At 40.4% G+C, this 27,288-nt stretch overlaps 2 protein-coding genes and 1 pseudogene across 2 annotated transcripts in view; 1 reads left to right on the forward strand and 2 right to left on the reverse strand.

The window, feature by feature from the left end:
• Positions 1–359, reverse strand: part of LOC101655733 (WW domain-binding protein 2-like) — a 4,400-nt gene extending 4,041 nt beyond the window's left edge. The window contains exon 1 of the mRNA XM_045290584.1: positions 7–359. Within this exon, the coding sequence (XP_045146519.1) occupies positions 7–351 (345 nt within the window). The 5' untranslated portion in view covers positions 352–359. The remainder of the gene's footprint in view (positions 1–6) is intronic.
• The window catches only part of NAV3 (neuron navigator 3), a 694,120-nt gene that overhangs the window by 617,262 nt on the left and 49,570 nt on the right, over positions 1–27,288 (reverse strand). The window lies entirely within an intron of this gene.
• LOC115870377 lies at positions 12,033–26,056 on the forward strand (annotated as a pseudogene).

Raw genomic sequence — 27,288 nt, forward strand, 5'->3', positions numbered from 1 at the left:
CCCTGCTGTGAAGGTGAGCTTGTAGGAAGCAGAACCTTCCCAGCCACCTCCTGCTTCGGCCTTTACCGTGCCCGTGATGTAGTTCGCACCAAACACTGGCTGCTTGATCTCACAGCCCTTCATCAGGTAGAAGGGCATCATGAAGGACTGCATGGCGTCCTTTCCCTTGGACAGAAAGATGACCCTGTACGGGGTCAGGTAGACACTGCCTTTCTTGGTCCCTTTGAAGGCCTCGGGCACATTCTTCATGTCACTGAATGCAAGTTCCACATGCTCATAGGACATCAGGATGCTCTCGGTGTTGTTGACGATCACTCCGCCGCCCTGTGAGTGATTCTTGTTGAGCGCCATAGTCTCGGAGAGAGGTCGCTTGATAGATTTTCTTAAGGGAAACAGGATGATCTTAAGGGGTTATTATGTAAGCATTTTAAGAAAACTGAAAACTTCAATTTTAAGAGAACTGATAACTGCATCGGCGAGGAAAACCCCTGGAACCTTGCATAAAGGGTTTTCTTTTTTCTTTTCTATCAGGACGAATGCTGGCCCAGTCTTGATGGGAACAAGGACTTTCCTATGAGACTTCCCTGGGAGGCTTAACCTCTCCACTGCACAGCCTTGATCTTGCCCCTTCTGACTTCTTTTTCATCCCCAAACTTAACGAACATTCAAAAGGCACATGACTGAGTTTCTGGAGAATACCCAAACTGCCCTTTTGATATGGTGTCAAAGAAAGAGCGTAGAATTCTTTAGGAAAGGGTTATAGAGATAGGAACACTGCGTTCAGAAATAGATGGCTCTAGATGAAGAATATGATGAGAAACAATAGCTCCGCATTTTGATTTTTTTGTTGCTGTTGTATGCCAGCCACCTTTTAGTCACAAAAACCTTCTCCTCCTGGATCTGGGTAAAATAGGATGGAGGGAAATGCTGATAGGGTTCAGTTGTCAGTGGTTGTTAACATGATTCATTGTGATGGCCAAGCTGCTGGGTATAAAATGAGCCATCCCGGAAGCAGGAGGGGGATCTCACTACCATCAAAAACCAGGAGTGGAGAGTGTCCTCTTGATGCAGAGAGCCTGTGCAGTGAACCCCCCTGATCCCTGAGACAACACTGACACAGGTGGATTACAGAGGGGCCCCAGAACCAGGAGCCAGAGTCGGGGACACACTGGTGGACTCCCCAGGCCAAAGAACAGGCTGAGTACTTCGGCTAGGAGCTTGACTTGGAGAATGCAACACCATGTGGGCACTTAACTCAGGGAGATGGATTTGCTGACCCACAAAGCTGGAGCTGGGTGCCTTTAAACGGAGATTGACTGGAGTGGGGTGCCTCTGGGTACTTGATTTAGGGAACTGGGTTCAATTAACCCTAACTTAAGCAGAGTGCTTTGGATTGAGGCTTACAATGGCGCAACATGCCCGGCCTGACTGAACAACTCTCTCCTGATCATTTCCTGTTAACAAAAATCAATAGAATTTGCTGCATTATCGCTCCTTTTGATAGAAAAAAATTTTCACTTCCCTCTGAATGTGACCCTCTAAATAAAAATTGCACATTTTATATAAATAAATTTGTTCAAATTAATATCATTATGTAAAAGAAAATGCCAGATGCACTGCTAGCTAACATTTCTGTTTACCAGGCCCAAGACTAAAATTATTGTTGCTGTTGGTACCTGCCCTGGATTCCATGCCAACTCAGGGTGATCCCTGTGTGGAGAGTAGATGTGCTCAGTTAGGTTTTTTAAAATTTTATTTTATTTTTATCATTTTATTGAGAGCTCTTACAGCTCTTATAACATTTCATACATCAATTATATCAAGCATATTTGTACATATGTTTCCATCATCATTTCCCAAACATTTTCTATTTGAGCCATTGATATAAGCTCTTCTGTTTCCCCCTCCCGCCCCCACCCTTGTGTATCTTTGATCAATTATACATTATTGTTATTTCATATCTTATACTGTCCCTTGTATCCCTTCACCCACATTTCTGCTATTTGTTCCCTTCGGGGGTGGGTGGTGGGTGGTAGTGGCCATATATCCGATCTCATGATGGGCTCCCCCCCCTGACCATGCCCCTCCCCTCATGATATCACTACACCTGCTACTGTTCCTGAGGGGTTTATCTGTCCTGGATTCCATGTGTTGAGAGCTCTTCATCTACACCAATGAGTGTTCTCTGATCTAGCCATATTTGTAAGTTAGAACTGGGTCATGGTATCAGTTAGGTTTTCAAAGCCTGTTTCCAAGGGCTCTCTGGGTGGATTTGAACCACTAATCTTATGGTTAGCAGTTCAGCACTTAACTGTTTATGCTACCCAAGGAACTTTAAACTTTACCAAAGATTTTACATTATGAACTATATATATGAACGCATTTTAAAGTATATGTTATATATAATTATCCAAAAGCATTTATATAGTCAGGTGTCCATATAAAACTTTTAGAAAAGGAAAACGAACTTAGTATGTTGCTTTCAGAATCCTCTTTTTACTGGCAGTAGAAGAAATGGACTATATATATTTTTTCTTTTTTACTAAAAATCTAAACACTAACAAAAATTGATCGCCATTTAGAATGATAATAAATATTTGGAAATTATATATATGATTAGCAGGATAAACTATGATATTTTTTAATAAAAAGGTCTCATGATTTCTTAGAAAACATACAGTATCATGATTATTGTTCTAGTAAATATATAAGGGAATAGTACAGCTAAGGTGTCTCTATTAGTGAAAAGGGTAGAATATGAAACTATTGTCTTGGTTCCCACTCATTTCTATCTTTCCACAAAGCTCCAAATCAAGCATACCTCCCATAACTGCTCCCTACAATATCCCATCCACTTCCAGGGTGATGATCAGAAATGGAAAAGAAACTGATGTGTTCTGGGTTTGGGCTTAGACAATGTACCAGGTCATTCGAATTGTTATTTACCCAACTTTACATTTTCGTGGTTTGGATGAATCCAATAGAACCTGTCTCACATGACATCACACACCAACTTAACATCTCTGTGCCTCAGTAGATCACATTTATTAGGCTGAACTACATAAAATTACTATCTTAAGTTCAAAACTTGTCAAATACCAGCAATGTAACAATCGTCTAGCAATAAAATAGAGGGGGTGACTGAGTTTGTTTCATGTAATTGTCGTTCATCTAATTTTGCCCACGTAAGGCAATGGCAGAGAGTGAGAGCCACTCACTGTCAATTATTAACACCTTTTTACCAGAGAGGAAACTGGGTATTCCAGATTCTGAACTCAGATCTTTGAACTCCAAAGCCACTGTCTTCCCTATAACATTTTCTCAAACATGGTTTCTGAAAGTCTGCTGGTAATACCTAAGTTTCCCTCTGTATAAACATTAACACAATGCCAGTCCTGCTTTCGAAGGACAACTTATAAATTAAAGCAACACTGATTTCATGACTTCAATTAAACGACTTTTGTTTCTTTTTCCTCCTTTTTTCCATGATGGATTAGTCCCCTGGAGTCTGTGCTTGCCAAATGGTATGCCTGAGTGTCCTGAAAGAGTTAAGGCAGCTTGTACATTTGCATAATTCACAACCAGGGATTAGCTGAGGGACTGAGAATCTGGTTCAGTAGGACATTCAGAAATTCATTAAAATTCATTTGTTCCTAGGCTTTTTCTGGTTATATCCAGAACCTGAAAACATCAAAAACACATTTCAAAAGAAAAGTAGAAAATAAGGTAGAATTGATGTGCTTCTATCTGCAACTGTAAACTCTTAAATTACCCCATTGTTTGGAGCTTCTTCTTTAAACATAGAAATGTATTCATACATTCACATTAGGCAGTTAATTGAACAGAACAGAGGTTGCTATGGAAACAGTATGGTATGCCCTAGTACTTAGTGAGTAAATGAACACTACTAATTATCACCAAATGTATGATATTTCTGCTTCTGTAAGTTATAGTTTTTAATGTACAATCTGTTTAATGAGTAGCAAGTTGTTCATCCAATGTACAGAAGGTGAAAAAGGCCTAAAAATAGATGATTCAATCCTCAGGCGTGAATCTGCAAATTTTATTGAAATAAAATAATGAAAGGTTTTTCGGTCTCCCATAGATCTTAGTAAGGATGAGAGGCTTATTGAAGCATATTGAACCTTAAAAAAAAAAGTTAAGACAGTAAGAAAATGCTGGAAATAAGAAACATCCTTTACTTCCCTCGTTTCATTAAAATTATTTCTACACATGTATTTAACCTTACAAGGCATTTATGGAATGCTTACTATGGGCATGGTATCAGGGAGAAATGGAGGGAGTGGTCAGAAGTACATGATTTACTCTGCCTCAGAACCAATTATATTAGGTTCCATAAAAGAGTTACAAACAACAACAACATATGCGACAAGGAACACCAAGAGATGGAGAGGGGAGCGTAGGAGGCCTGGTGGTGTGTGATCAAGTGCAACGTAACTGAGAGGAATTACTGAGATCCAAATGAAGGCTGAACGTGATAATGGGGCAGGAGGAAAGTAAAAGGAAATTGAGGAAAGAACTAAGAGGCAAAAGCCATTTATAGAAGTATAAATAAAGGCATGTATATATGTAAATATAATGATAGGACTATAGGCCTATATACATATATTTATATGTTAAATATTAAGGTAGCAGATGGACATTGGGCCTTGACTCAAGTCCTCCCTCAAAAAAAGAACACTTTGTTCTATAACCTGCCATTCTGTGATGCTCACCTTCCCAAAAGGACCACTGAAGACAAAATGAGTGCATAAGCAAATGTGGTGAAGAAAGCTGATGGTGCCTGGCTATTAAAAGATATAGAGTCTGAGGTCTTAAAGGCTTGAAGGTAAAACAAGCAGCCATCTAGCAGGAAAGCAACAGAGGCCACATGGAAGAAGCACAGCAGCTTGTGTGACCATGAGGTGTTGACAGAATCAGGTTTCAGACATCAGAAGGCCAAAATAAAACAATCATATTTATGTGAACAAGGTGAGTAGGAGTGGAGTCCCAAAGTCCATATTTCAATAATTGTACATCCCCTCACAGAAGGGTCACAAAAAGGGTCTGAGTTAGCCAGGGTGCAGTATAGCACCAATGAAACATACAACTTTCCTCTAGTTCTCTAATGCTCCCGCACACCACTACCACTATCATGACTCCAATGCTACCTGACAAATTCAGCTAGACTGGAGCATGTACACTGGTTCAGAAAAGAGCTTGCGACAGAGAGAATCCAGGACAGATTAAAGCCCTTCCTTCGGGACTGTAATGGGAGTAGCGATACCATAAGAGTAGGAGAAAGGTGAGGGGAGAAAGGAGAACCCCGCCCCTCAGGAGGATGAACAACAGAAACATGGCTGAAGGTAGAAAGCAGACGGTGTGAGATCTGAAAATAGTAATTTATCATTTATCAAGGGTTCACAAGGGTGGGAGGGTGGGGGAAGGAGGGGAAAAATAAGGAGCTGATACCAAGGGCTCAAGTAGAAAGAAAATGTTTTGAAAATGTACAAATGTGTTAGATACAATTGATGTATGGATTATGATATGACCTGTAAGAGCCCCAAATAAAATGATTTATAAATTATTTTTAAAAGAAAGAAACTAAAAAAAAACCACCCCATGCAATTGCAAATATATAGGATAAGGAAATTAGGTCTAGCCCAGGAGGCTAGAGGAGGCATAGTGCTTCCAGGACTGAGCCAGTAAGATCGCATGTATGCTGTATTAGTGCACAAGAATCTGCATACAGATTCCCTTTGTAATCTTTATCCTGGGAAGTCCAGTCCTGGAGTCCATTGTGGATTTCTCAATTGTTTTTCTCTTGGGCTTGCTTCCAGATCCCCTTGGGCTAAATCTAAGGAGCCTCTTTCAGGAACTACTCAAGCAACTAATGAAATAGTTAACTTAGTCTCAGCTCAGACTGCCCGAAAAAGATCTTGGTTGTGCTGGATGGTAGTTTTGAGGTTACAGGATTTGGCAAGTAGTATTGCTTGCAATACTACCCACATAGTGGTTAGTTCCTCCGGTCTACTCCCAAGCCTGCTTTGCCTCTGCTTTCAACATGCTAGTTGCTCAAAAGGCTGACTTATTCTGTATCAAATATTATAAGTGGGACTTTTAAATTAAGATACAAAGGATAGTATGGCCTACAGTTAAGAAATATAGCAAACATATATATGATCATATCTTTATAGCAATATATATATATAGCTATATCTCACAGCAATAATATGGGGCATTTGAAGAATGTAGAGTGTTATGATTGTAAAGGTAGGTTGGCACCACAAAATGGAGAATGTTTACTGCCATGTCCTTTACTATAAGAAAAAATATTAGAGGCATTTCAATAATCTAAGTAAGAACTAGTGATAGCACTGCTGATATCCAGAGGGTCACCTGTGTGTTAGAGTATGTGAAGCCTTCAATTATGTGGCTCATACCAAATTAAGGATAACATTGCAAAAAATAGGGATTCCAAACCACACAGTTGTTCTCTAGAGGAACTTGTTCATAAACCAAGCAGCAGTCATTCCAACAGAAGGGGATACTACAGGCTGGGAAATTAGGAAAGTTGTGCCCCAGCATTGCATCCTTTCACCACATCAGTTCAATCTGTATGCTAGAAACTAAGTGAAGAAACATTTGGCACCTGGATTGGAGGAAGATTCATTAACAACCTGCAACATGCAGAAGACCTAGTCCTGCTTGTTGAAAGTGAAATAGATTTGAAAACAAAAATTACAGCTTTCAGTATCGATTGCACTTAGACATAAAACAATAAAATACAAACTATCCTAGACCAATAATCAACATCATGATAAATGGTTAAAAAAATTGAAGTTGACTTGAAAGATTAGATAGGAACTGTAAAGGGCAGTGGGTTAATGTTACTGGATGATCAACTCAGAAAGAGTGTGACTGGCTGTACAACTTGGTAAATTACATCCACATGACCAAACTGTATATGTAGAAACTGTTGAATTGCTAATGCTTTGCTGTGTATGTTCTTAACAAGAGCAAAATGAACAATAAACAATAAAATGTACAAAAAGTTTAAAAGTTGTCAAGGGTATCAATATACTTGGATCCACAATCAACACCCACTGAAGTAAGCAGCCAAGAAATCAAAGGGTATCTTGAATAGGGCAAATGTTCTATAAAAGCTCTCCTTAAAGCAGTGGTGCTCAACCTTCCTAATGCCAAGACCCTTTAATGCGGTTCCTCATGTTGTGGTGACCACCCCGCCCCCCAACCATAAAATTATTTTCGTTGCCACTTCATCACTATAATTTTGCTACTGTTATGGAATGGACAACCCCAGTGAAAGGGTCGTTTGACCCCCCAAAGGGCCCGTGACCACAGGTTGAGAACCGCGGCCTTAAAGTGTTTAAAAAGAAAAGAAAGATGTCACTCACTTTGAGAGCTAACATGTGCCGGGGCCACACCCCAGTATTTCCCATCGCCTCGTGTGAAAGTTGGACAATGAATATGGAAGATCAAAGAATTGATGCTCTGAAGATATACCGTGGAGTACAGAAGAATGAACAAATCGTTCTTGGAAGAAATAAATACAGGGTGCTTCTTAGCAGTAAGGATGACAAGATTTCCTCTCCAATACTTCAGTCATGTTCACAAGAGTGGCCAGTCCCCAGAGAATGACATCATGCTTGGTAAAATTGGGGGGTCATCAAAAGAGAGAAAGACTTTCATTGAAATTGATCGACAGAGTGGTTCTAACAATGGCCTGAAACATAGCAACAACTGTGAGGGGCAGGACCCGTTATGGACAGGACCTGTGGCAGTGGGAACTGACCACACAGCACCTCCCAACAACAAGGAGGTCCAGAGAGGTGAACCTACTTAGTTATAACATTCCAAATGAAGCTCCTTGTTTCCAATTACAATGTTTATCAGAAAATGATCTTGACATTCTCAGGGCAGCTTTAAAATATCAAACTAGAGTTGCTTTTTGCAATTAAACTTGAAAGCCACATTCATTTTGCTCTGTGTAATTAATATAGCATTCTTGGCATTTCTATTATGTTTCATTTAGCACATAAAACATATCATTAGACATTAATCAAGCTACAAATATTTATCAAATATTTATGGCAAAATCAGTTGGAATCCTGTTACTACTCTCTAAAGCAGGGGTCCTCAAATTTTTTAAACGTGGGGCCAGTTCACTGTCCCTCAGTCCCGTTGGAGGGCTGGACTATAGTTTTAAAAAAACCAACTATGAACAAATTCCTTTGCACACTGCACATATCTTATTTGAAGTAAAAAAACAAACGGGGCAAAAACACCCAGCGAGCCGGATAAATGTCCTCAGCAGGCTGCATATGGCCTGCAGGCCATAGTTTGAGGCTGCCTGCTCTAAAGAAAATATTTATGAGCTTGAAAAATCACCCCTCATTTTTGACAACTTTACTATTCACATGTAAGGATAAAATTATTATGAAATACTATAGATATCAACCAACATCTGAAAAACCCCTTTAGGAATTTTTGAGAACTTTTTTTAATCAATACAATCAAATGATTTTCAAACATATGAGAAACTAAAACTTACCTCCTAAAGATACTCAATTTAGTGTTCTCAGTGTATTCAAGAATACTATTAAAAAATGTTACTGCCTGCAAAATACAAAAGACCCATTTAGATTTTGGATTTTTCTAAAAGTGGGTGAACAGCAAATGGGTAATTGTTATGGACTGAGTTCTGTGTTTCCCCCAAATATATATTGGACTCTCAACTCAAAACCTGTGGAAGTAACTCTATTTGAAAAAAGGATTTTCTTTGCTTTGTTAATGAGGCCATTTCAGTGTAGCATGTGCCCTAAACCCAATTATTTCTGAGTAATAGAAAGAATAGCCTAGACACAAAGAACAGTGAACTGGTAGCATAGTGGGTAATGAGGTAGGCTGCTAATTATAAACCCAAAGTAGGCGGTTCCAACGCACCAGCCAATCCACTGGAGAAAGATGGAGCTCCCTGCTCCCATGAAAATTTACAGTCCCAGAGACTCAGAGGGATAGCCCTCTTCTGTCCCATCGTCATTATGAGGCACAATCAATTCTATGGCAGTGAGCGTGAAACGGAGTCCTTGGGTCAACTTTGGTTAAAAGCTTGACTACAGGCCGAAAGGTTGGTGATTCAAACCCACTCAGAAGTGCCTTAAAGATAGACCTGAAACTTGCTTTTGTATAGTCCCAGCTTTGGAAAAAACCCTAAGAAGCATGTCTACTGTGTAACTCGGCACACGTGGAGGTGCCATGAATTGGAATCAACTAGACACAGCCAGCAGCAGCAACAGAAGCTGAAGTAGACCAAGAAGGCCTATGCTGGAACCACATTCTCAATCTGAACTTCTAGACTCTGGAATGGTCAAGAAAATCTACTTCCGTTTTTCAAAGCCACCCACTTGTGGTATTTCTGTTAAAGCAGTACTGGGAAACTAAGATAGTGACAGAGTAATAGATTAATAATACAAATAATACTTAAAATTTGAAAAACAACCTGGATTTTCCCTATCATTGTATTTCTCCAGGTTACAAATCAAAACACATTTTGTTACGCATAAGTAATGAGATATAATTTTTAACTTTTTATATATGAGTTTATCTGCTGAGTTTTTTTCTTTGGATAATTTCATGTCAGGCTAGTTTTCAATTATTCATTTTGGCTTATTCAATTTATGGATAATTCAGACCTTTGCTTCTGCAGCTCCCTTTCAAATTCAAATCATTTCATATCTGCTCCTATTAAGCAATGAAATTAATAGATAACAAAAATAATTAATAGTTATTAAGAACTTACTATGTGCCAGGCTTTGCTCAAAGCATCTTACATGCAGAGAACCATTAAATCCTCACAAGGATCCTCTGAAGCAGGCATTTTTATTATATTTTTATTATTAATAGATCATTTTATTGAGGGCTTTTACAACTCTTGTTACAATCCACACATCGCTTGCATTAGCCTGTTTGTACATATGTTGCCTTCATTCTTTTCCAGACATGTACTTTCTACTGAGTCCTTGGTATTAGCTCTTACCCACCCCCACCCCCTCCCTTATAACCCCCTGATAAATTGATTGTACATTGTTATCATTTTCATCCCTCATACTGACTGCTGTCTCCCTTCTCCCATATTTTTTGTTGTTCTTCCCCTTGGAGAGGAGTGTATGGTTATGTGTCCATCATTACGATTGGTTGCCCATTTCTCCCTTCCTGGCCCCCTCCTCCCCTACCCTTCTGGTAACATTATTCCCACTCCTGTTACTGGATTCTGTGTGTCATGAGCTCCCATCCCTTTCTACACATGTATACATGTTCCAGTGTAGTCTGAGTTGAGAAGTAGCACTGGAGTCATGGTAGTTGGAGGTGAGGAAGCCTCAAGGAACCAGGGAGCAGTAAGACATTGAAGAAACACAATATATTATTTCTAAATTACTGATTGAGAAAAAGAGGGTTACTACCTTACTTAAAGGTTCAGAGCTCGTTAGTAGAGCTGGCAGCATTAAAACCTAGGCAGTCTGCTTCTAGAATGTAGACTATTAACAACTTTGTTATTATTTATATACTTCACTCCACCTCAAACTAGAGACTTTTAGTCTTATTGCGGGTTACGAGTTGGGATGCTAAGCACAAAGCCAGCAATTCGAACCCACCAGCTGCACCAGGGAAAAGACGAGGCACTCTTCTTCTATAAAGACTTCCAGCCTCTGAAGCCCAGGGCAATGCTACTCTGTCCTAGAGCATCATCATGAGTTGGAATTGACTCAGTGACAAGGATGTGAGTCCGCCACAAAGTATTCCTTATGCACCTTTTAAAATCTCTTTCTATGGGCCAACTAGTAAGCTGCCCTATGGGTTACTACAAAGCTATGAAAGATAAAAATCAATGGCTAGAAAAATATATAAACTTGAATATGCCACTGAAACACTGAGAATTAGGGAGGACTTCCTAAAATTATACTGCAATGTTTGAAGGGACTAGTCGAAGTAGAAAATGGTATTTAAATAATGTTATTGATAGAAATGCATCCTCTAAAACGTTATGTTTAAGTCCTAACCTTTGCTTGAAAATAGACTCAGTTTGGAAACAGAAGTTTCTGATAATAAGTATAGGGCAATGGCTGGGCAATGTTTTGTTCTGTCATGTATAAGTTGCCATGAGCTGGTTGTTGAACATCCAATTCACATAACCCAGGGTTATGACCCAATCCCTGTCAGTCCCCTTTCTCTCTCAGTGCCTGGATCCCCAAATGGTGGAAATGATATGATTCTGCTGCCTGGTTGTAATCATAGCTCCAAATAATCGTTGGCCAAGGCCTTTGCCCCTTCCCTCTCCTCTTCACTCCACCTCGGCTACCTGCCCATGTCTTTCACCAGGGTGCCTGTGGCTGCTGCTACTGCTGGTGCCAGAGTGCTCCTTCGCCAGCCATGCCAGCCAAGTATTGGGAAGCCTCTGTTCCTAAGCAGAACTCTGCTCCAGCTGCTGTCACCACCATTTGTCACTAGCCCTTGGTTTCACATGGTTCCAGTCTCCCTCATTGGCTCCACCACTGTGCTCTGCACCTTGCCAACCCGTTAGCACCCAGCTGGCTCATATTCCACCTCTCCTGGCTCAGGGACATGCATTAAAGCTTTATGATTATTGTACTATATTAAAGATGTTCTAGTGTATCTGGAAGTACTTCTTTAATGCTTTGTATTCCTAGCACACTATACATTGTATATTAAGCAAATGCTTGATAGTAAATACAAACCGTTCTTTGACTTACCTGCCAAAGTGACTTAAAGACAGATTTAAGAATGGAATTCGTAAGTAATCTGGGGACTCTCTGTAGCAACAACCACCCCCAGAAAAAACGCTAGACCACAATAATTATGAACAGATGTAAATTCGACTTATTTTAGGTTCCTTGTCCCTAATTATGTCGTGTCTGGGTAATTTCCTCCAAAAGCTCACTAACTCAGCTGGGGAGGCAGTGGGGAAGGGGGTCGTCAGACTCTGGGGCAGGATGGTGGCTCAGATTCCAATTGTGACCCTCAGTTCCGCACTAGGGCTGGCCCTGAACAGCAAGAAGAGGCCGGCCGGCCCCGCCAACAAGGGCAGCAGCGCCAGGAGCTACAGCATCAGTAAGAAAGAGCCGTGCTTTCACGTCAGATGGGAAGTTCGAGGCAGTATCTCTCTCATGATATGAGATGCGGCACTTTCCTGACTCCAGCCAACTCAATGCCACACGCCTCCCCCAGGCAGTCTGAAACCCAAAGGTCTCCAAAGATTCCCATGCGGCCTTTAAAAACCAGTAGTAGACTAAACCTTTGAGGTCAATTCCTAAGTTTCTACAATATTCTCTTCCCAATCTCTGTGCCTCAATTGTTTCCTTCTAATCTGTGTATTTTCTGAGCAACTTCCCTGAAGCACATCTCTAGAGAAGACAGTCATCTGGTGTCCATGACAGAGAGGGCAAAAGCAAGTATTTCTCCTTCTTTTTTTCCATGTTCATTTACCATTTTATTCTTGGTCTGATAGAAATTTAATGTTAAAATCCATTTATTTTATTAATGGAAAATTCAAGTTCGTGCCACTAAGTCTCTTCTGATGTAAAACAGTCCTATAGGTCAGTTGTATACAATGTATAGAAAACAAATACATTTTAATTTGAAAAGAACATATTCATGTTCATACAAGTGTGTTCTGACCTGGATGTCAGTCCTGTACCAAGAAGTCCAAAGTAGAGACTGTGATGAATCCTTCCTCTTGCTGTCCTGAAACTTGCCAAGTCTCGCTCTGTCAATATGGCTTGGCAGCCACGGATGCATATTATGAGATGCATAAAGTATAGGCAGTCTCAGGAAACGAGTGAGATCCATTGCTATTCTGCTTTGAAGGATTTTTACATTACTCGGAACAGGTTCCTATAGGTCATATTTAGCCTTACTTTGGGAACACTGGCGGTACTTGATTAAGCACCTGGCTGTTAACTGTTGGCGTGACTCCATGCCACCAGCCCTGTACAGGAGAAAGATGGGCAGTTTGCTTCCACAGAGTTACAGGCTTGGAAACCCTATTAGGTAACTCAATGGAAGTGGAGAATGTGAGGGCTTTGTTGGTTTGTGTGTAATGTTTCATGTAGGGCGTGGGGCGAGGGGTTGAGGGACTCTGTCCTACATGGTCACTCCGAGTTGGAGCTAACAACAGTGGATTAGAGCAAGACAAGCTCGGAGTCCTTACGTGAGTTAAAAGCTGCACGTGTAGTGGATAAGGGGAATTATGAAGAATTTGTCATGGTAGTGGTTCCTTAAATCATGTCAAAGTGAGGGCTAAGTTAGTGACATTAAAGGTAGGTTTCAAAACAGCAGCATCTTGTGCAGAACAATGGCACCGTGTTAAATGACGGTGGCCAACCGTGCCACATTGAATGGGGGCTCTCCACAGTCCTGCCAATAATTGTTAGGCATGGGGATCCTGAGGGCCGGGCCTCCCATTCCAGGGCTTCTGTCTGCATTTTCCTGCTCCAGTTCCAGCGGAGAATCGCCCACATTGTGAAAATGCTGGTCTGTTCCTATTTGCTTCTTGGCCATGACAGAGCTGGTTTGAAGCCCTGCACTAAAGAGCACGGAGTTGTCGCCCTAAGTGTAAGACATAGTTCAACCAACTTTGTGTTTCATAAATTCTCCATATCAAAATATATTAGCTTATAAAATAAATACGATAAACAGAACTTCCAAGGAAGAAACTACAATATGAGACCTTCATTGCCTTTCTAAATAGATTAGAACAAGTACCACTAGGCTGTGGATCATGTTTTCTTGGTGACTGTGTAATTTCTCATGAAACTACTAAGAAACGTTCATGTGACCATGCGGAGCACAATGGACCTTGATTTTAAGATATGTTTTGAAAGACATTCTCCAAGTTAAAAAACAAAACAAAAAACCTCAAAACTAACTGCAATCAACTCAATTTCAACTCATAGTACTCCTCTATGACAGAGCAGAATTGCATCTGTGAGTTTCAAAGACTGGAAGTCTTTATGGGAATAAAAGTCTTATTTTCCCCCTTCTCGACGGAGCTGCTGGTTTTAAACTGCTGACCTTACAGTTAGCAGCCCAATATGTAAGCCACTAAGCCACCAGGGCTAAAAGAAAGAAAAAAAAAAGAACCTATTTTCATGAAATACAAAAACACCTGTTCATAACATATAGAAATAAATTCAGAATTCTCTTTCACATCCTTCTGATATACTCTTTACCAGTAGAATACAGTAGAATGTTAGTTTAGACCAGCAGTTCTCAACCTGAGGGTCATGACCCCTTTGGGGGTCAAAAAACCCTTTCACAGGGGTTGCCCGATTCATAAGAGTAGCAAAATGACAGTTATGAAGTAGCAACGAAAATTATATTATGGCTGGGGGGGTCACCACAACATGAGGAACTGTCTTAAAGGGTTGCAACATTAGGAAGGTTGAGAACCACTGATTTAGACATTTAACAACTTCCAAGTCAGGGTCATACGTGTGTTTGTAAGAGGAAAAGACAGGAAGCACAGAGAAAGGAAAAGAGGGAAGAGTAGAGACAGAGGGAGAGAAAACACAGCGACTGGGAGACAGTTTGTAAACCAGCTGCTACAATATTTTAAATTTTTCTTTATATATACACCAGATATATATAATTATAAAATTGAAATCTCTCCATCTCTGAATAAAGTCTTCCACTTTAAACTCATTCTGAAAACGGAATGCTTTCATCTTCCTTTAAAAAAAAACAAAACCAGAGAGAGACACAAAGAAAAATGGTGATTTAAAGAAAGTAATTCACAATATGACAACTCTACTTAGTCATTTTTCCTTGCCACATGTCCCCTGTGATAGCAGAGGCATTTACGACTTCAATAGTCCAAAACCAATTAATGCTATACATCATGTGTGAATCCCACTGACAGGACACACCATCTGTAGCTACCATGCCAGGCCTGCTTCAAAGGCCAGGCACACCTGCAATCAAAGCTCAAAGACCAGAAAGCCCGCGAAGATCCATAGTTAGATTGTTAACACTTACATTTATTTATTTCGCAAAGGAGAACTCATCAGAGTAAAGGAAAAGAATGGAATAACATCACCATAGTCAAAAGGAAGAGCCTGAAGACACACATCGTTTGATTCTAAAACTGTTGAATGTGGTTTATGGCCTTAATCAGCAGAAGCTTATGAAATACAAAAATACATATGTTATTGATGGGCCTGCGTTCTTTTCAAACATTTGGGGAAGCCTGTGGCTTTGGCAGCAAGCAGAGACTTAGGGACGATGAGAGAGAGAGCTCCATTTCTGAGGCTCAAAACGGCAGTGTTTGTGATGTTCTGCCACTGCAGTAGACGACTTTTTCAAAATCGGGCACACTGTAATAAAATTATTTTATGAATGAATATTATATGCTAAAAAGGTTAACTAAGCTGCCAACTTCACTTATAAAACAGTATATGCAACAAATAAAGCTTCCAATGTTGTGAACAACTCTCCTAAGACAGCTTCGTGTCCCTTCTGTTTCAAAGCTCCAGATTTCCGCAACATAATGCACAGCTCCTGCTGACATGGACGCAATAAATAAAGAAATGAAAGTTCCACTTGAAGTACAGCGGGAACCTCAATTAGGCTATTGATAATCCATTTATTTAGACTTGGTGTGTTTTCAATTCTTGATTTGTAGCCTAGAATCAATAATACTTACTGCCTGATCTTCCTTCCTTTCACCTTCCTCCTGTTTCTATTGCTCTGGGGTAAGTAAATTTTATGAGTAATCAATGAGTAAATTTTATGAGTTACTGACATGAAGTAAATATTTTAGGATTACTTCCATTTTATATTAAAGGAGAACCTCTTCAAGCTAGGATTTTAATTTTACGGGAGGTCACAAAAATATGACAAAAACACATGGCAACTATTTTGAAATTATTTGTACAGTCTGTCATGTCTTAACACTCTAATTTTATAATTACTTCCTATATCTACTTTATTTTAAATTCTAAGGCCTAAAATACAAACAACAATATCATTTAACTCACTATTTAATTCAAATAAGGCATATGGCACAGATGAGCACATAAAGAGGATGCCATTTCAAACAAACCACACAGAAAACACTGAATATGTCATCTGTGCTTTAACAACATTGAACTATCAAAAAACCTACCGTCATTCCAAAGAACTACGCATAACAAATCACTACAGAATTCAGTAGCTTAAACAATGGAAACGAAAAGAAATCTGCCCTCCAGCAGATCCTGCCTCACGGCAAGGCCACAAGTTTCAGAGTTCATGGTCCCAAAGGGCCTTCAAGGCTGTAATCTTTCACAAAAGAAGACAGTGTCACGCCTTTCTTCCAAGGCACCCCTGGGTAAATTTGGACTACTAATTTTCCAGTTAGTAAAACTTAATTTCTTGTGTTAACTATGTTTCACTTATTATTTTACAGTCTCTATGAGTCACTAAGTTGGCAATTAAACTCATGAAATTTCAGTCAAGATGCTGGGTTGCTGCCATCCAAAGTTCTGACTGGTACTGGGGCATCTCCTTCCAAGAAGGTTCATTTAAACAGCTGTTGAGAGGAAACTGTAATTCTTTGGCATGGGGACTTCTCCATTCAGGTGCTCAAAGGTCCTGACACATCCATCTTTCTCCCAGAACAAGTGATTCAAGAGGGAAGCCACAATGCGTTTTGTGACTTACCCTTGGAAATCACCCTTTGTCCTTGCTGCAGCTTCCCAATGGGTACACTCTGAACAGCCCTATTCCTTCTGAGAGGAGCTGCTCAAGGGCATAAACCCCAGGGAAGACAGATTGCCAAGGACCATTTACCAGCAGGTTACTGCAAATGGTTACCTTGTAAGGTGATGCAATTTTTAAATGAGCTAACCTACCCTAACGAAATGTAGTATTCACAGAGCTTCCAAGAGGTTTGGGATTCGATGCGGGGAGTAAAACTATGCAATGTGTCAAAGACAAAGTCACAGAAGATGACTTTAGGGAGCATATGAGATTGAAAAGGGTAAATAATCACTTGTTATCATTTAAGGGCTCATATGAATTCTACCTTCATCTTAAACTATTTTTTAATGAGACTAGTGACTAGTCTACATAAATGTATTAGCAGTAGCTCAACATTACACCAAGTGTATTACATTCAAGTGTATTAGCAGTGGCTCAGAATTACATCAAATAAATGCAGAAGACATCTCACATTGTCCTCAGGGCATCATCCCACCTATGCAACTAACACATATCTCTGAATAGAAGGTGTAGACTGTATGGACATGTTTCAAATGTAAGGGCACCGGCAGTGGAAATAGCAGGTCTGGGAATCAGGAAGTCTTAGATTCTTTGTTCACATTTTACATTTACTAAATCCATTTACTTAAGTAACATTTCTGTGCTAGGCCAGGCTGACTGGAGAAACAAATTCAGTGACACTCATATAAGTACAGCAAAGAGCTTTATACCGAGAAGTAATCGTGCTGGCAGGTTCAGTAAAATGGCAAGACTCAGACCCTTATCTATCTGTTTCAAAGCCAACCCCCTTCGTAACTTTCCAGGGTGACAAGCTTAATGTTCCTCAGAGAAGTTCACCAGGAGGAAGAGAAAAAAGCAGGCTCATCTCCATAGTATTAAATGAGTAACCACTGCCAGGTAAACTTGTTTTGCAGTTAAATAAACAATTTCTTTGATGAATAACTCTGAATTTCCCAACGAGACAAAGAAGACAAGCCTGCAGAGAAGTAACGAAATTCTGTTAACTGCCACATGAGATGTCAAAACAACTGGCAGCGTGCAGATTTACAGTATGAAAAGGCCATTTATTCTCCACACACTACTGTTCTAACCTCACCCTGAGAACGGCAGCCTTTTCTAGCTCCCAGGCACAGGAAGTGAAGAATGTTGGCTGCTTTGACTACCAAGAATTTTCCCCTGCTAAAACACAAATAATAAACAATGGAGAGATAGAAAAAATGGTGGGGAAATGGGAAGGTACCAAGAATCTCAGAAGCAAATTTGTCATGATAAAAGTAGTTTCCTCTCCCTAAGGGAAAGACTAACTCCCATTTCCCAGATAACCCTCTCTCTTCACTATGCTGTTCCCAACACCTCCAATTACTCACCAACATAAGGAGCTCTCCTTGATGTCAGAAACATTATGAATAGGAGCCAAAAGTTGTATATACATATGCTTATATATTGTATATACATACAAATATATTATAGATACATGTTTTAAAGGTTATTCAACATGTATTCATTAACAGCTGTCAAATATATTAAGATTTATATATAACATATAATTAATATATTAATAGACATTAATATGGCAGGGGAATCATATGTATATAAAATCCATTTATGACACTGTTTAGAATTCTATTCTCAGTAATGTATGCAAACAACTGGCCAATAAGATGTAAATAAAATCTACTTAATTCATCTCTCCCAGCAAGATGAGCCTAAAGGTCAAAGAGAGATGGATGGTTGCTGCTACCAGACACTGCTCTCAAACTGCAAGGCGGGCATGTTAAAAATGCGAAAAAAGAAAACAGGCCACCAGAAGACTCTGGAAAACTGCAATTACTTAAAACAACAAAGTAGCACTAAAGCATACGCTCTCCTTGCTCGAACATGTGTTGCAGTGCCATGTGCAGCACACAAGAAAGACTGCGAAGTTTAGATAAATCCACACTCTCATTAAGCCATCCTAGCTGAGGGCAAGAGCAATGACACCACCCAGGGGACACCGATCTCTGTCACTAGGCCCCTGCTCCTGAGTTCACACCCACACCCTCTCTCTGCCCTGGAGTCAATTCCGACTCATGAACCTGGAGCGCAGAGTAGAACTGTCCCCAGGGGTTTCCAGGGCCGCACATCTTTACGGAAATAGAAAGCCTCCTCTTTCTCCTGGAGAACCACTTGTGGTGCCAAACTGCTGACCTTGTGGTTAGCAGCCCAACGCATATCTCACTACACCACCAGGGCTCCTAAGCAAGAAAAGGGTAATTCTGATGACAGGGAACTGTAAAAACCAAGGGCAAGCGCACCATCTCCTCACTGTGAAGACACACCATTTGTCTTCAAACAACCAGGAGGAAAGAGAATAGTTACAGAAATTATGTATTTATCTACAATGCTTTAGATATTTGTGCTGCACTCTGTACAAATTCAAAATTACATGTATTCTATGCGAAAACCCAACTATCCCATTCTCCAAGTCCAGCTCATGACTGGAGGGCGCCCATGAGGCAGTACTCTCCCACAACAGTGTTCAATGATTGCTATATTTTTACACACTACAACTGCCATGTATTTAAAATATTTAACATAAATTAATGTCTCAAACATAGCTCTATATTTCTATATATTTCAATACTATTTCTAAATTTCTAAAAATCTGCTCACCCTTTCCATTATGGAATGATATAATCAAGAGGTCTCATGTGGTAAAAAATTCTAAAAATATTGCTTCTGATAGTTCATTAAGAAGTTAAACTAGCAAAGTACAATACAATTATATTAATAATGAATTTCATGTGACTTGGGTGTACAACAAATGCTTAAGGAGCAGCAATCAGGGGGGAAAAAAGGAAGTATCCCAATGCTAAGAAAGTACGAGAAAGCCAAGATGCCACCTTGGGAACGAAAGTGTCCCTGACCCACACCGTGGCATTTTCAACCATCGCCTCTGCATGCAAAAGCTAAGCGACACATGTAAAAGACCGCAGAATTAATGCCTTTGAATAATGGTGCAAAGAAACAATATTAAATATATTGTCTACTGGCCGAAGAATGAATAAATCTGAGTTGAAAGAAGTATAGTTCCTTAGAAGTGAGGATGGCAAGACTTCACCTCGTATACTCTGGATATGTTATCAGGAGAGACATGAGATGTAGCCCATGAATATGGCCCTTCTAGCCATCATGCCGCAGGTGATAGTTCATAAATCTAAGCTCTATGTCTCTGGCTATGACCTCATTTTGGAGGGAATTCTCTGTTACAGGTTCAGCTCTTACAAACGAAGAAGGTGTGGACCAAATCACATCCTTTTTCCTTCGGGGCATCATTAAGACTACTTTACTAGATGTTTTCCTTGTGGGGACAGAGCTCTAAAAGACAAAAACCACACCGCTATCAAAGCCAATCTCCCTAGGTGTCTAAAAAGCATCTGGAGCACAAAGAGCAACCTGAGAGATTGGAGAAGCAAGTCCAAGCTCTCTGTCTGCCAATACCAGATGAACCCCTAGCCTATGGAAGCTCAGAAGAGCACCGCAGAGTAGGGGACTGTGAGGCCAAGGGACAAGCACGCTGATTACTTCGACCACAGAGGCAAAAGCTAAGGGACTGGAGAGAAACTTTGCTTGCTGATAAGAGGTGTTGCTGTAGTCCAATAGACTGTATCCTTCCTCTTTACTGCTCCTGATTTATGGTAACCTATTAGCTTTTCTACCCTGTTTCCCCTAAAGTGAGACATTCCCCCAAAATAAGACCTACTTACAGTTTTGCCTCTCACTGAAATATAAGGCATCCCCCCATAAATAAGACCTCCTGAAAATAAGGCCCCCCAAAGCTACTGGACTCTGGACCGTAGCGGCAGGCACCACCACGCAGCTCACCATTGGCCGCAGCGCAGCCAGAGCAGACAGGAAGTGTGAAGTCTCTTTTAATAAAACAATAATCAATAAATGTGTACCATATTCTTCTTCATGGAAAAATAAGACATCCCCTGAAAACATGACCTAGCGCATCTTTGGGAGCAAACATTAATATGACACTGTCTTATTTCTGAGGAAACAGGGTAGTAAACCTCTCTAATTGTCAGTATTGTCTGTGAGTTCTGCATGGCTATTTTAAAAGGATTATTGAATCAAGTACAAGGCAGAGTTCTGTGGGAGGAATGGTTGGTGTCAGGATAGGTAAAGGAGAATGAAAGGAGGAGTAATGTCATGTTTCACTCCAGCCTCTTGGCAAACGAGAAGCCAGATCTACCCACCTCCATACCACTGACCGCCAAGACCAGCCCTGACAAGAACATCATCGTGGTAAAGCAGCGGGTCAGTCACAGCAGGCAGAGGTAGATTCTGTGTCTACGGCGCAGTTGTGAACTGACTCTATGGCAACTAATGACAACAAAAACCAAACACAGCGCCACCAAGGTTTTCCAATTCCAACTCAAAGCAATCCTACGTAGCGTGTCTGAGGCCGTAAATCTTTACTGGAACTGAGGCTCAACTTTCTTCCACAGAGCAGCTGGTGGGTTTGAAATACAGACCCTCCAGTTAGCAGTCCAGTGTTGACCCAACAGCACCCCATCCAAATGTCTGCATCAATGTTTCCTGGTTCATTTTCCTCCTAGCTCTTTAAGATCAAGGGCAGCATACAAAGAAAGAAGATCAATAGCAAATATACATGAATAGAAGCTTCTTGAATGGACCCAGAAAAACATGAAGAAAAATGTTTCCCTTTCTCCCAAGGTATCCAGTGCTATTCCTTCAGAGTACAGGAGTGCACTTGATCTAATCTATCCTCAGGTCTTCATGACGCCTATTTATATTAAAGGTGTGTTCTTTCATCATTAAAGCGAGCGTGTGCTTTTAAAAACTGTTCTGTACAACGTGGAGAGTGTGATCTAGTATACAGAAAGAACACACCAAAATCTGTTTACAGAAAGCCCTTTCCCTCTGGAGAGTAGAGGTGGAGAAAGCTTTTCAGAACAAGTTTTCATTCTCTGCTTTTTTATGCATTTGAACTTACCACTATGTGCACATACTTTAAACTCTTTCCAAGTAAGAACATAATGTTTTACAGCAGAATAAACAGCTAGTAGTTATATTTAGCATTTTATTCTTTTACCTGTTTTTACCAGACTTAATGGAAATGATAATTCTGTTTCAGAAAATAAAAGCACAAATATCTAGGCCTTGCAACTAATTTTCTACAACTCAAGGGAAAAGATTTCTGACAAGAGGAAAAGATACAAAATGGGACATTAAAATAAATGGAAAATTAGAAAATAAAATTGCTTGTCAGGGCAGAGATTTCACCGGGAAATACTTTCTTGCAAGGTACCCTGGGTAAAGCACTTTTATTTTCATTCTCTCATTTGGGTTATTGGATACACTACTTCATTCTTCTCTTCTCAAACTGGCAAACAAGAGAAAAATACTTTGGAAAGCACTCAAAATTAGAAAATATAAAATTACTCCTAATCAGAGGTAAAGAATTTTTTTTAAAGAACTGTATAAAAATTACACACGTTGCATTCTCAAAGGTTTAGCTCCTAAATCAGCTTTTAAAAGTTTACAGATCATACACATCTTGATCAAATATGCAGAGATTCTTAAAATACTTGCAATTTCCAAATAAAAAGGGGAAACAGAGGTCCTTCATTGCTTTCTGGATATACGGACACTCTGTCCACAGTCACAAGCCTCTTAGCATTACTTAACTCTTTTAATGTTGTATGGATCAGAAAGCTCTAAAATCCCAAGCAAGCGTGAGATGTTCTTTGAAAGTATTTTCTGAGTCTTAATAAATGGAGTCAAACGCATGCTGACAGAGTTGTCGGTTGAGATCTCAACTGCAGAGTTACAGCTCCACCACCAGGTCCGTCTGCACCCAGCACAGCTCTGTCATGCTACCTGGTCCCACTCCTAACAAAGCAAAACAGAAATCATGGAGGTGAGCCTCCTAATCTGAGTTTTCATAAACTTGCCAGGAAAGTCTAATGTGGACCAATGTGTTTAGAATCACTGCCATATATTTTCAGTGAGACAAATATTTTGTTGAGCATTTGTTTGATGGATGTTCTTAATAAGCAACATCTGAATCAACTGGAAAGAAATAAGAAAATGGCCTTTGAGTTCCAAGTTTAATTTCTTCAACCTGTAGGGATAATTCTCCAGGTTACATTGCTCGGTGGCCAAGTTGAGAGAACTACTGAGGACGCTTACGTGGAAGTTTAACTTGGGGTCTACTGTTGAGAGACTGGAAAGGCCATTTGACAGGTCGGTCTTCAGAGGAAAACCAGTTAGGCCTTTTTTTTTTTTGGTAATTTCAAATGCTTTTGTTGAATAACTTTTGTGTGTAGAAAACTGGACAGAGTAAATACTATTTCTGGTTTTGTGAGCAGATGATTAAGGAAAATTTATATGGTGGTTACCAGCTGTAATGATAGCTAGTTTTGTATCAATTTGGCTAGGCGAGGCTCCTCAGCATTTAGCATTTAGTCAGACCTCCCCCATCATGTGAACTAACGTAAGGAAGCAGGTAGTTGTGGGAAGATTAGGGTTCGATGTAACCCTTTATTCTGGTCACAGACTGACGAAGTCATATGGCCCCTCTCATATATCTAATTAGATGCTTTAAAGAACTCCCCTTCTTAATCTTACTGCTGGCCTAGATCCTGCATATGGCTCCTTCGGACCTGGGCTGACAGCCTGCCATGTGGCCTGCAGGCCCTACACATCTCAAAGCCTCACATTGGACCTGCCAATGCACCTTTGCTTTCATCAGCTGCCGTCTTCTGGCTTCAGCTGCCTGTTTCATCATCATGTTTCATTCTCCTGCCTCTTGGTTCATCTTCCTGCTTCTTAGTACCCCAGCCATGGCAGCTGTGTGAGTTGAGAAAGGTCTTCAGCTTAGCATCTGACCCACAGGTTTGAGCCAGACTGGGCACACCTGCTTCACAGCTGTGTGGGTTGCTTTCTTGAAATAAGATTCTTTGTTCAACATGATTAAGTGTCACTAATTTTGCTTCCCCAGAGAAGCAAGCCTATCACATCAACAGCCTTGACTTTACATAGCAGAGGCACCAGGTAAAAGGTTATGACTTATCTCTCAGTGTGATAGCAAAGGGACAGGTAGAACAGTGATGGGGGAATCAGAATTTTGGTGGGGAGGGCCTTAACAGAGACTAAAGGATGTTGAGTGACTGGACTGAGAACACACAAATAGCAAAACTAAAGTAAGCCTTTTTGATTCTTAGTCACTGCATTTTTGTTATCTTGACTAGATGCCGGAGAAGATATAGACAACATTTCAAAAGGATGACAGATACAGGGTTAGATGAGGACAATAAAACCAAAAATTTCCTTATCCTTGGGACTCTGTAACTGGGTAAATAATTCGAGAATCCTGGAGACTAGTACATGGGTAAATAATGCTACCCTCCTGTACAAATTAGGACACGGACTTACAACATATCATTGCTTGATTAAAGGGTGGGGACTCAGCTGCTTAGCATTGTGAGCCTCGCTGAGGCCAAACAATTTTCCTTCTCTTATTAGCATCTTGTTAGGGCTCAACTCCACATCTGAAACAAAGAAAATATTTTGCACATAGGATATCGCAGTCTGTTTAAATTACATGGAAAGAATAACACTGTCTCAACTGACACTTGTAATTAATTCTAATAAGGGCTTTCTTTAAAAGCCTTTTGGCAGAATGTTATAGTCTGACAGTTCACCAAAGACGAGTACTTCGCTGTTTATGACAACAAATATGGGAACAATAATGACACTGCCCCATCTTTCAGCATTCCCCTGCATCTACTGAAGAAGGAACGTTTGAATATCATTATAGTATATCCATATCTTCATATATTTACCAATTTTATGGAGGTACTATAAATGTAATGACACACCCATAAAATCTCTTCCTCTATTATCTATTTGTTTGAAAGTCATTAGAAGTCTGGCATTGGAAAAGCAATGAAAATAATTTACATGGTCCCATTCCCTTTGAAAGTCTTTCAGCTTTCTCCTCTGTTACAGGATTTATTTCTTTGCATGATAATATGAGTTTCTCAATGGAAAAAAATTAGTAGGCAAATATTTTCACAGTATGCGGACCAAACACCTCTGCCCAAACACCTTGAAAAAGATCAACTGATTCACTTTTCACAAATTATCCAACACTATTAACTATAAACTTAATCACTCTGTGAAACGCTAGGTGAATTCCAAATCAGAACAAGCCAGGGTTCTTGTTCTCATAGATCCCATTAAGAGAGAGGAAATGCGCAAATGAAAGGTAAGTAACATGGCCAGGCACGATTATCCCAACCCCAAGAAATCTGAGCCTCCCTTCCTAGTCAGTTCAATACAAGCTGCCAGTGCGGTTTTCTCTCCCATTCACCAAGGACAGGTCAGAGCGCAGCCCGCAGCCCCCACCCCCTGCTACCTAGGCTCTAGGCTCTATATGCTCTGGACACAAGTCGTGAACTACAGAGAAAGGGCTTCATTGACTCTATCTTTGGGAGGACAAATGGGTAAGTCTGTAAGTTGAAAATGGCACCCAGCTGCTAGTCTCCCAGGATATTGCTCCCTCTTTCCAACTTGGAAGGCCCAGTAAGCCTCTGTCTTCCATGGCCCATAACTGACTTGGCCATATGGCCATGATAGAGGATATTATACTTCGTCAGGCGTAGTCAGCATTGGCCCCCATGGGGCCCTTCCATGTACGGTTCACTTCCACTCTGTGGCCTCAGGTGCGGACCTGCGGTCAGGAAGCAAGAATAAAGGCTTTGCTGCAAAGGATTCCACATCTCATATGAATTAAGAGGCAAAAGGCAACAGGATTTGCATGAATTGGGGAAGAAAAAGTGGAACTATCATGGAAATGAACACTTGGAAGGAAAATCGTACAACCAAGAAGATGAATTGGGCTCTTTCCCTCAGCCTCGGACCAGACGGCGGCAGGCTTCTAAAGCTCAGCCAAGGCCAAGATTAAAGCCCGGGACCTTCGCGGCAAGAAGAAGGAAGAGTGGCTCAAACAGCTCAGCATCCGAGCTCGCCAAAATCCGGGTTGTCCGCAAATCCACTGCTCGAGAAGAAACCAGACTCAGAAGGAGAATCTCAGTAAGTTCTTTCTACAAGGGTAAGAAGTACGAGCCCCTGGATCTGGGCCCAAGAAAACGCACCTCCACAAGCACTGGAGAGCACCAAGACCAGGACGCAGCAGCCGGAGGGGCGGCTGTACCAACTGCGCAAGTTCGCGGTCACATAGAAAACTGGCTGAGTGGTTAAAAAAAAGAGAGGAAGAGGAATTGGGTTTTCTACAATTCAGCATGACTGCGTCATACCGGCTCCAATTTTCTGACCCTAATCTTCTCGCTTAGGCATTTTTATTTATTCACCCATCTCTTTTCAAAATATAAGTGCTCACATGAAATCAAGTTTTTAAACAAGTCAGAAATCCGGGACCCATATTAGAAAAAATGAGTCTATAAAGTGTAGTTCCTTCAATTTTCCATTTCTCATGTTTGTTCTTTTCCATCCAGCTGTTTTCATATTGCCAAGGGACTACAAGTCTTCAGTTCTTCAAGGGTTTAAGATGGTGAGGGCTAACTGTAGTAAAGGATACTTCCTAAACAGAATGAAAATAATTACTATCGTTCCTCCGGAAGTCCTCGGACCGTGTAAGTAGTTAGCCTGCTGGGCAGCTAAAAGAAACATTTGGAACTCCAAGTCTACCTAGCTGAGCCTCTGAAGAAAAGACAAAACTATCTGTCATCAACCCAATGGGGCATGGCTCTATTCTACCAGATGTGGGGGTCATCATGAGTCAGATCTGACACCACAATGACAGGTAAGTACCATAGGTACTTGATTATAAACTGACCCAAATATCAGCCGAGGCACCAAATTTTACCATGAAAAATGAGCTGAAAAACCCAGATTATACACGAGTATATACAGTAAGTATCATTTTGCTCATGTGTATCTTAGATTTAAATAGTTGTATACAGGTAGAGTGGTTACTAACAAATTTTAACCTGCTTGCATAAATGTGTATAAATCTATTTCTAAACTATTAATGAATGGACAACATTTTTCAGATATGTTTAGTGGAAAAACAAACTTTAAAAAAAATTTTCTCTCACTTGCCCAGCCTTTAATGAATGCCGGAGAGACAGAATTCATGTATTAATTGTAGTGAACATAACTTTATTACTTCATTTTGTTCATTTGTCCCTTGCTTCTAATCAGGCTTCCTGGGTAGAGCACATAATCTCAACCAACTGAATTCAAACATTCATATCCTGACTACAGATGGAGGTCTATGGATGGCATGCTACCTAAAAGAGCCGAGTCAGAGTCAGCGGAAGGGAAGGACTCTGCCTGGCAGTATGGGGCACAGACTCTTGTTTAAGGACACAAGGGTATATGTTTAAGTTTTACTTCCTTTTAAACACCAGCATAAAGGTATGACCAGGAGATGAAAAGAACTAAAAGAAA

This window comes from Echinops telfairi, unplaced genomic scaffold (genome assembly GCF_000313985.2).
Source record: "Echinops telfairi isolate 266 unplaced genomic scaffold, ASM31398v2 ScPeMD7_2;HRSCAF=8, whole genome shotgun sequence".
NCBI classification, from domain to species: domain Eukaryota; kingdom Metazoa; phylum Chordata; class Mammalia; order Afrosoricida; family Tenrecidae; genus Echinops; species Echinops telfairi.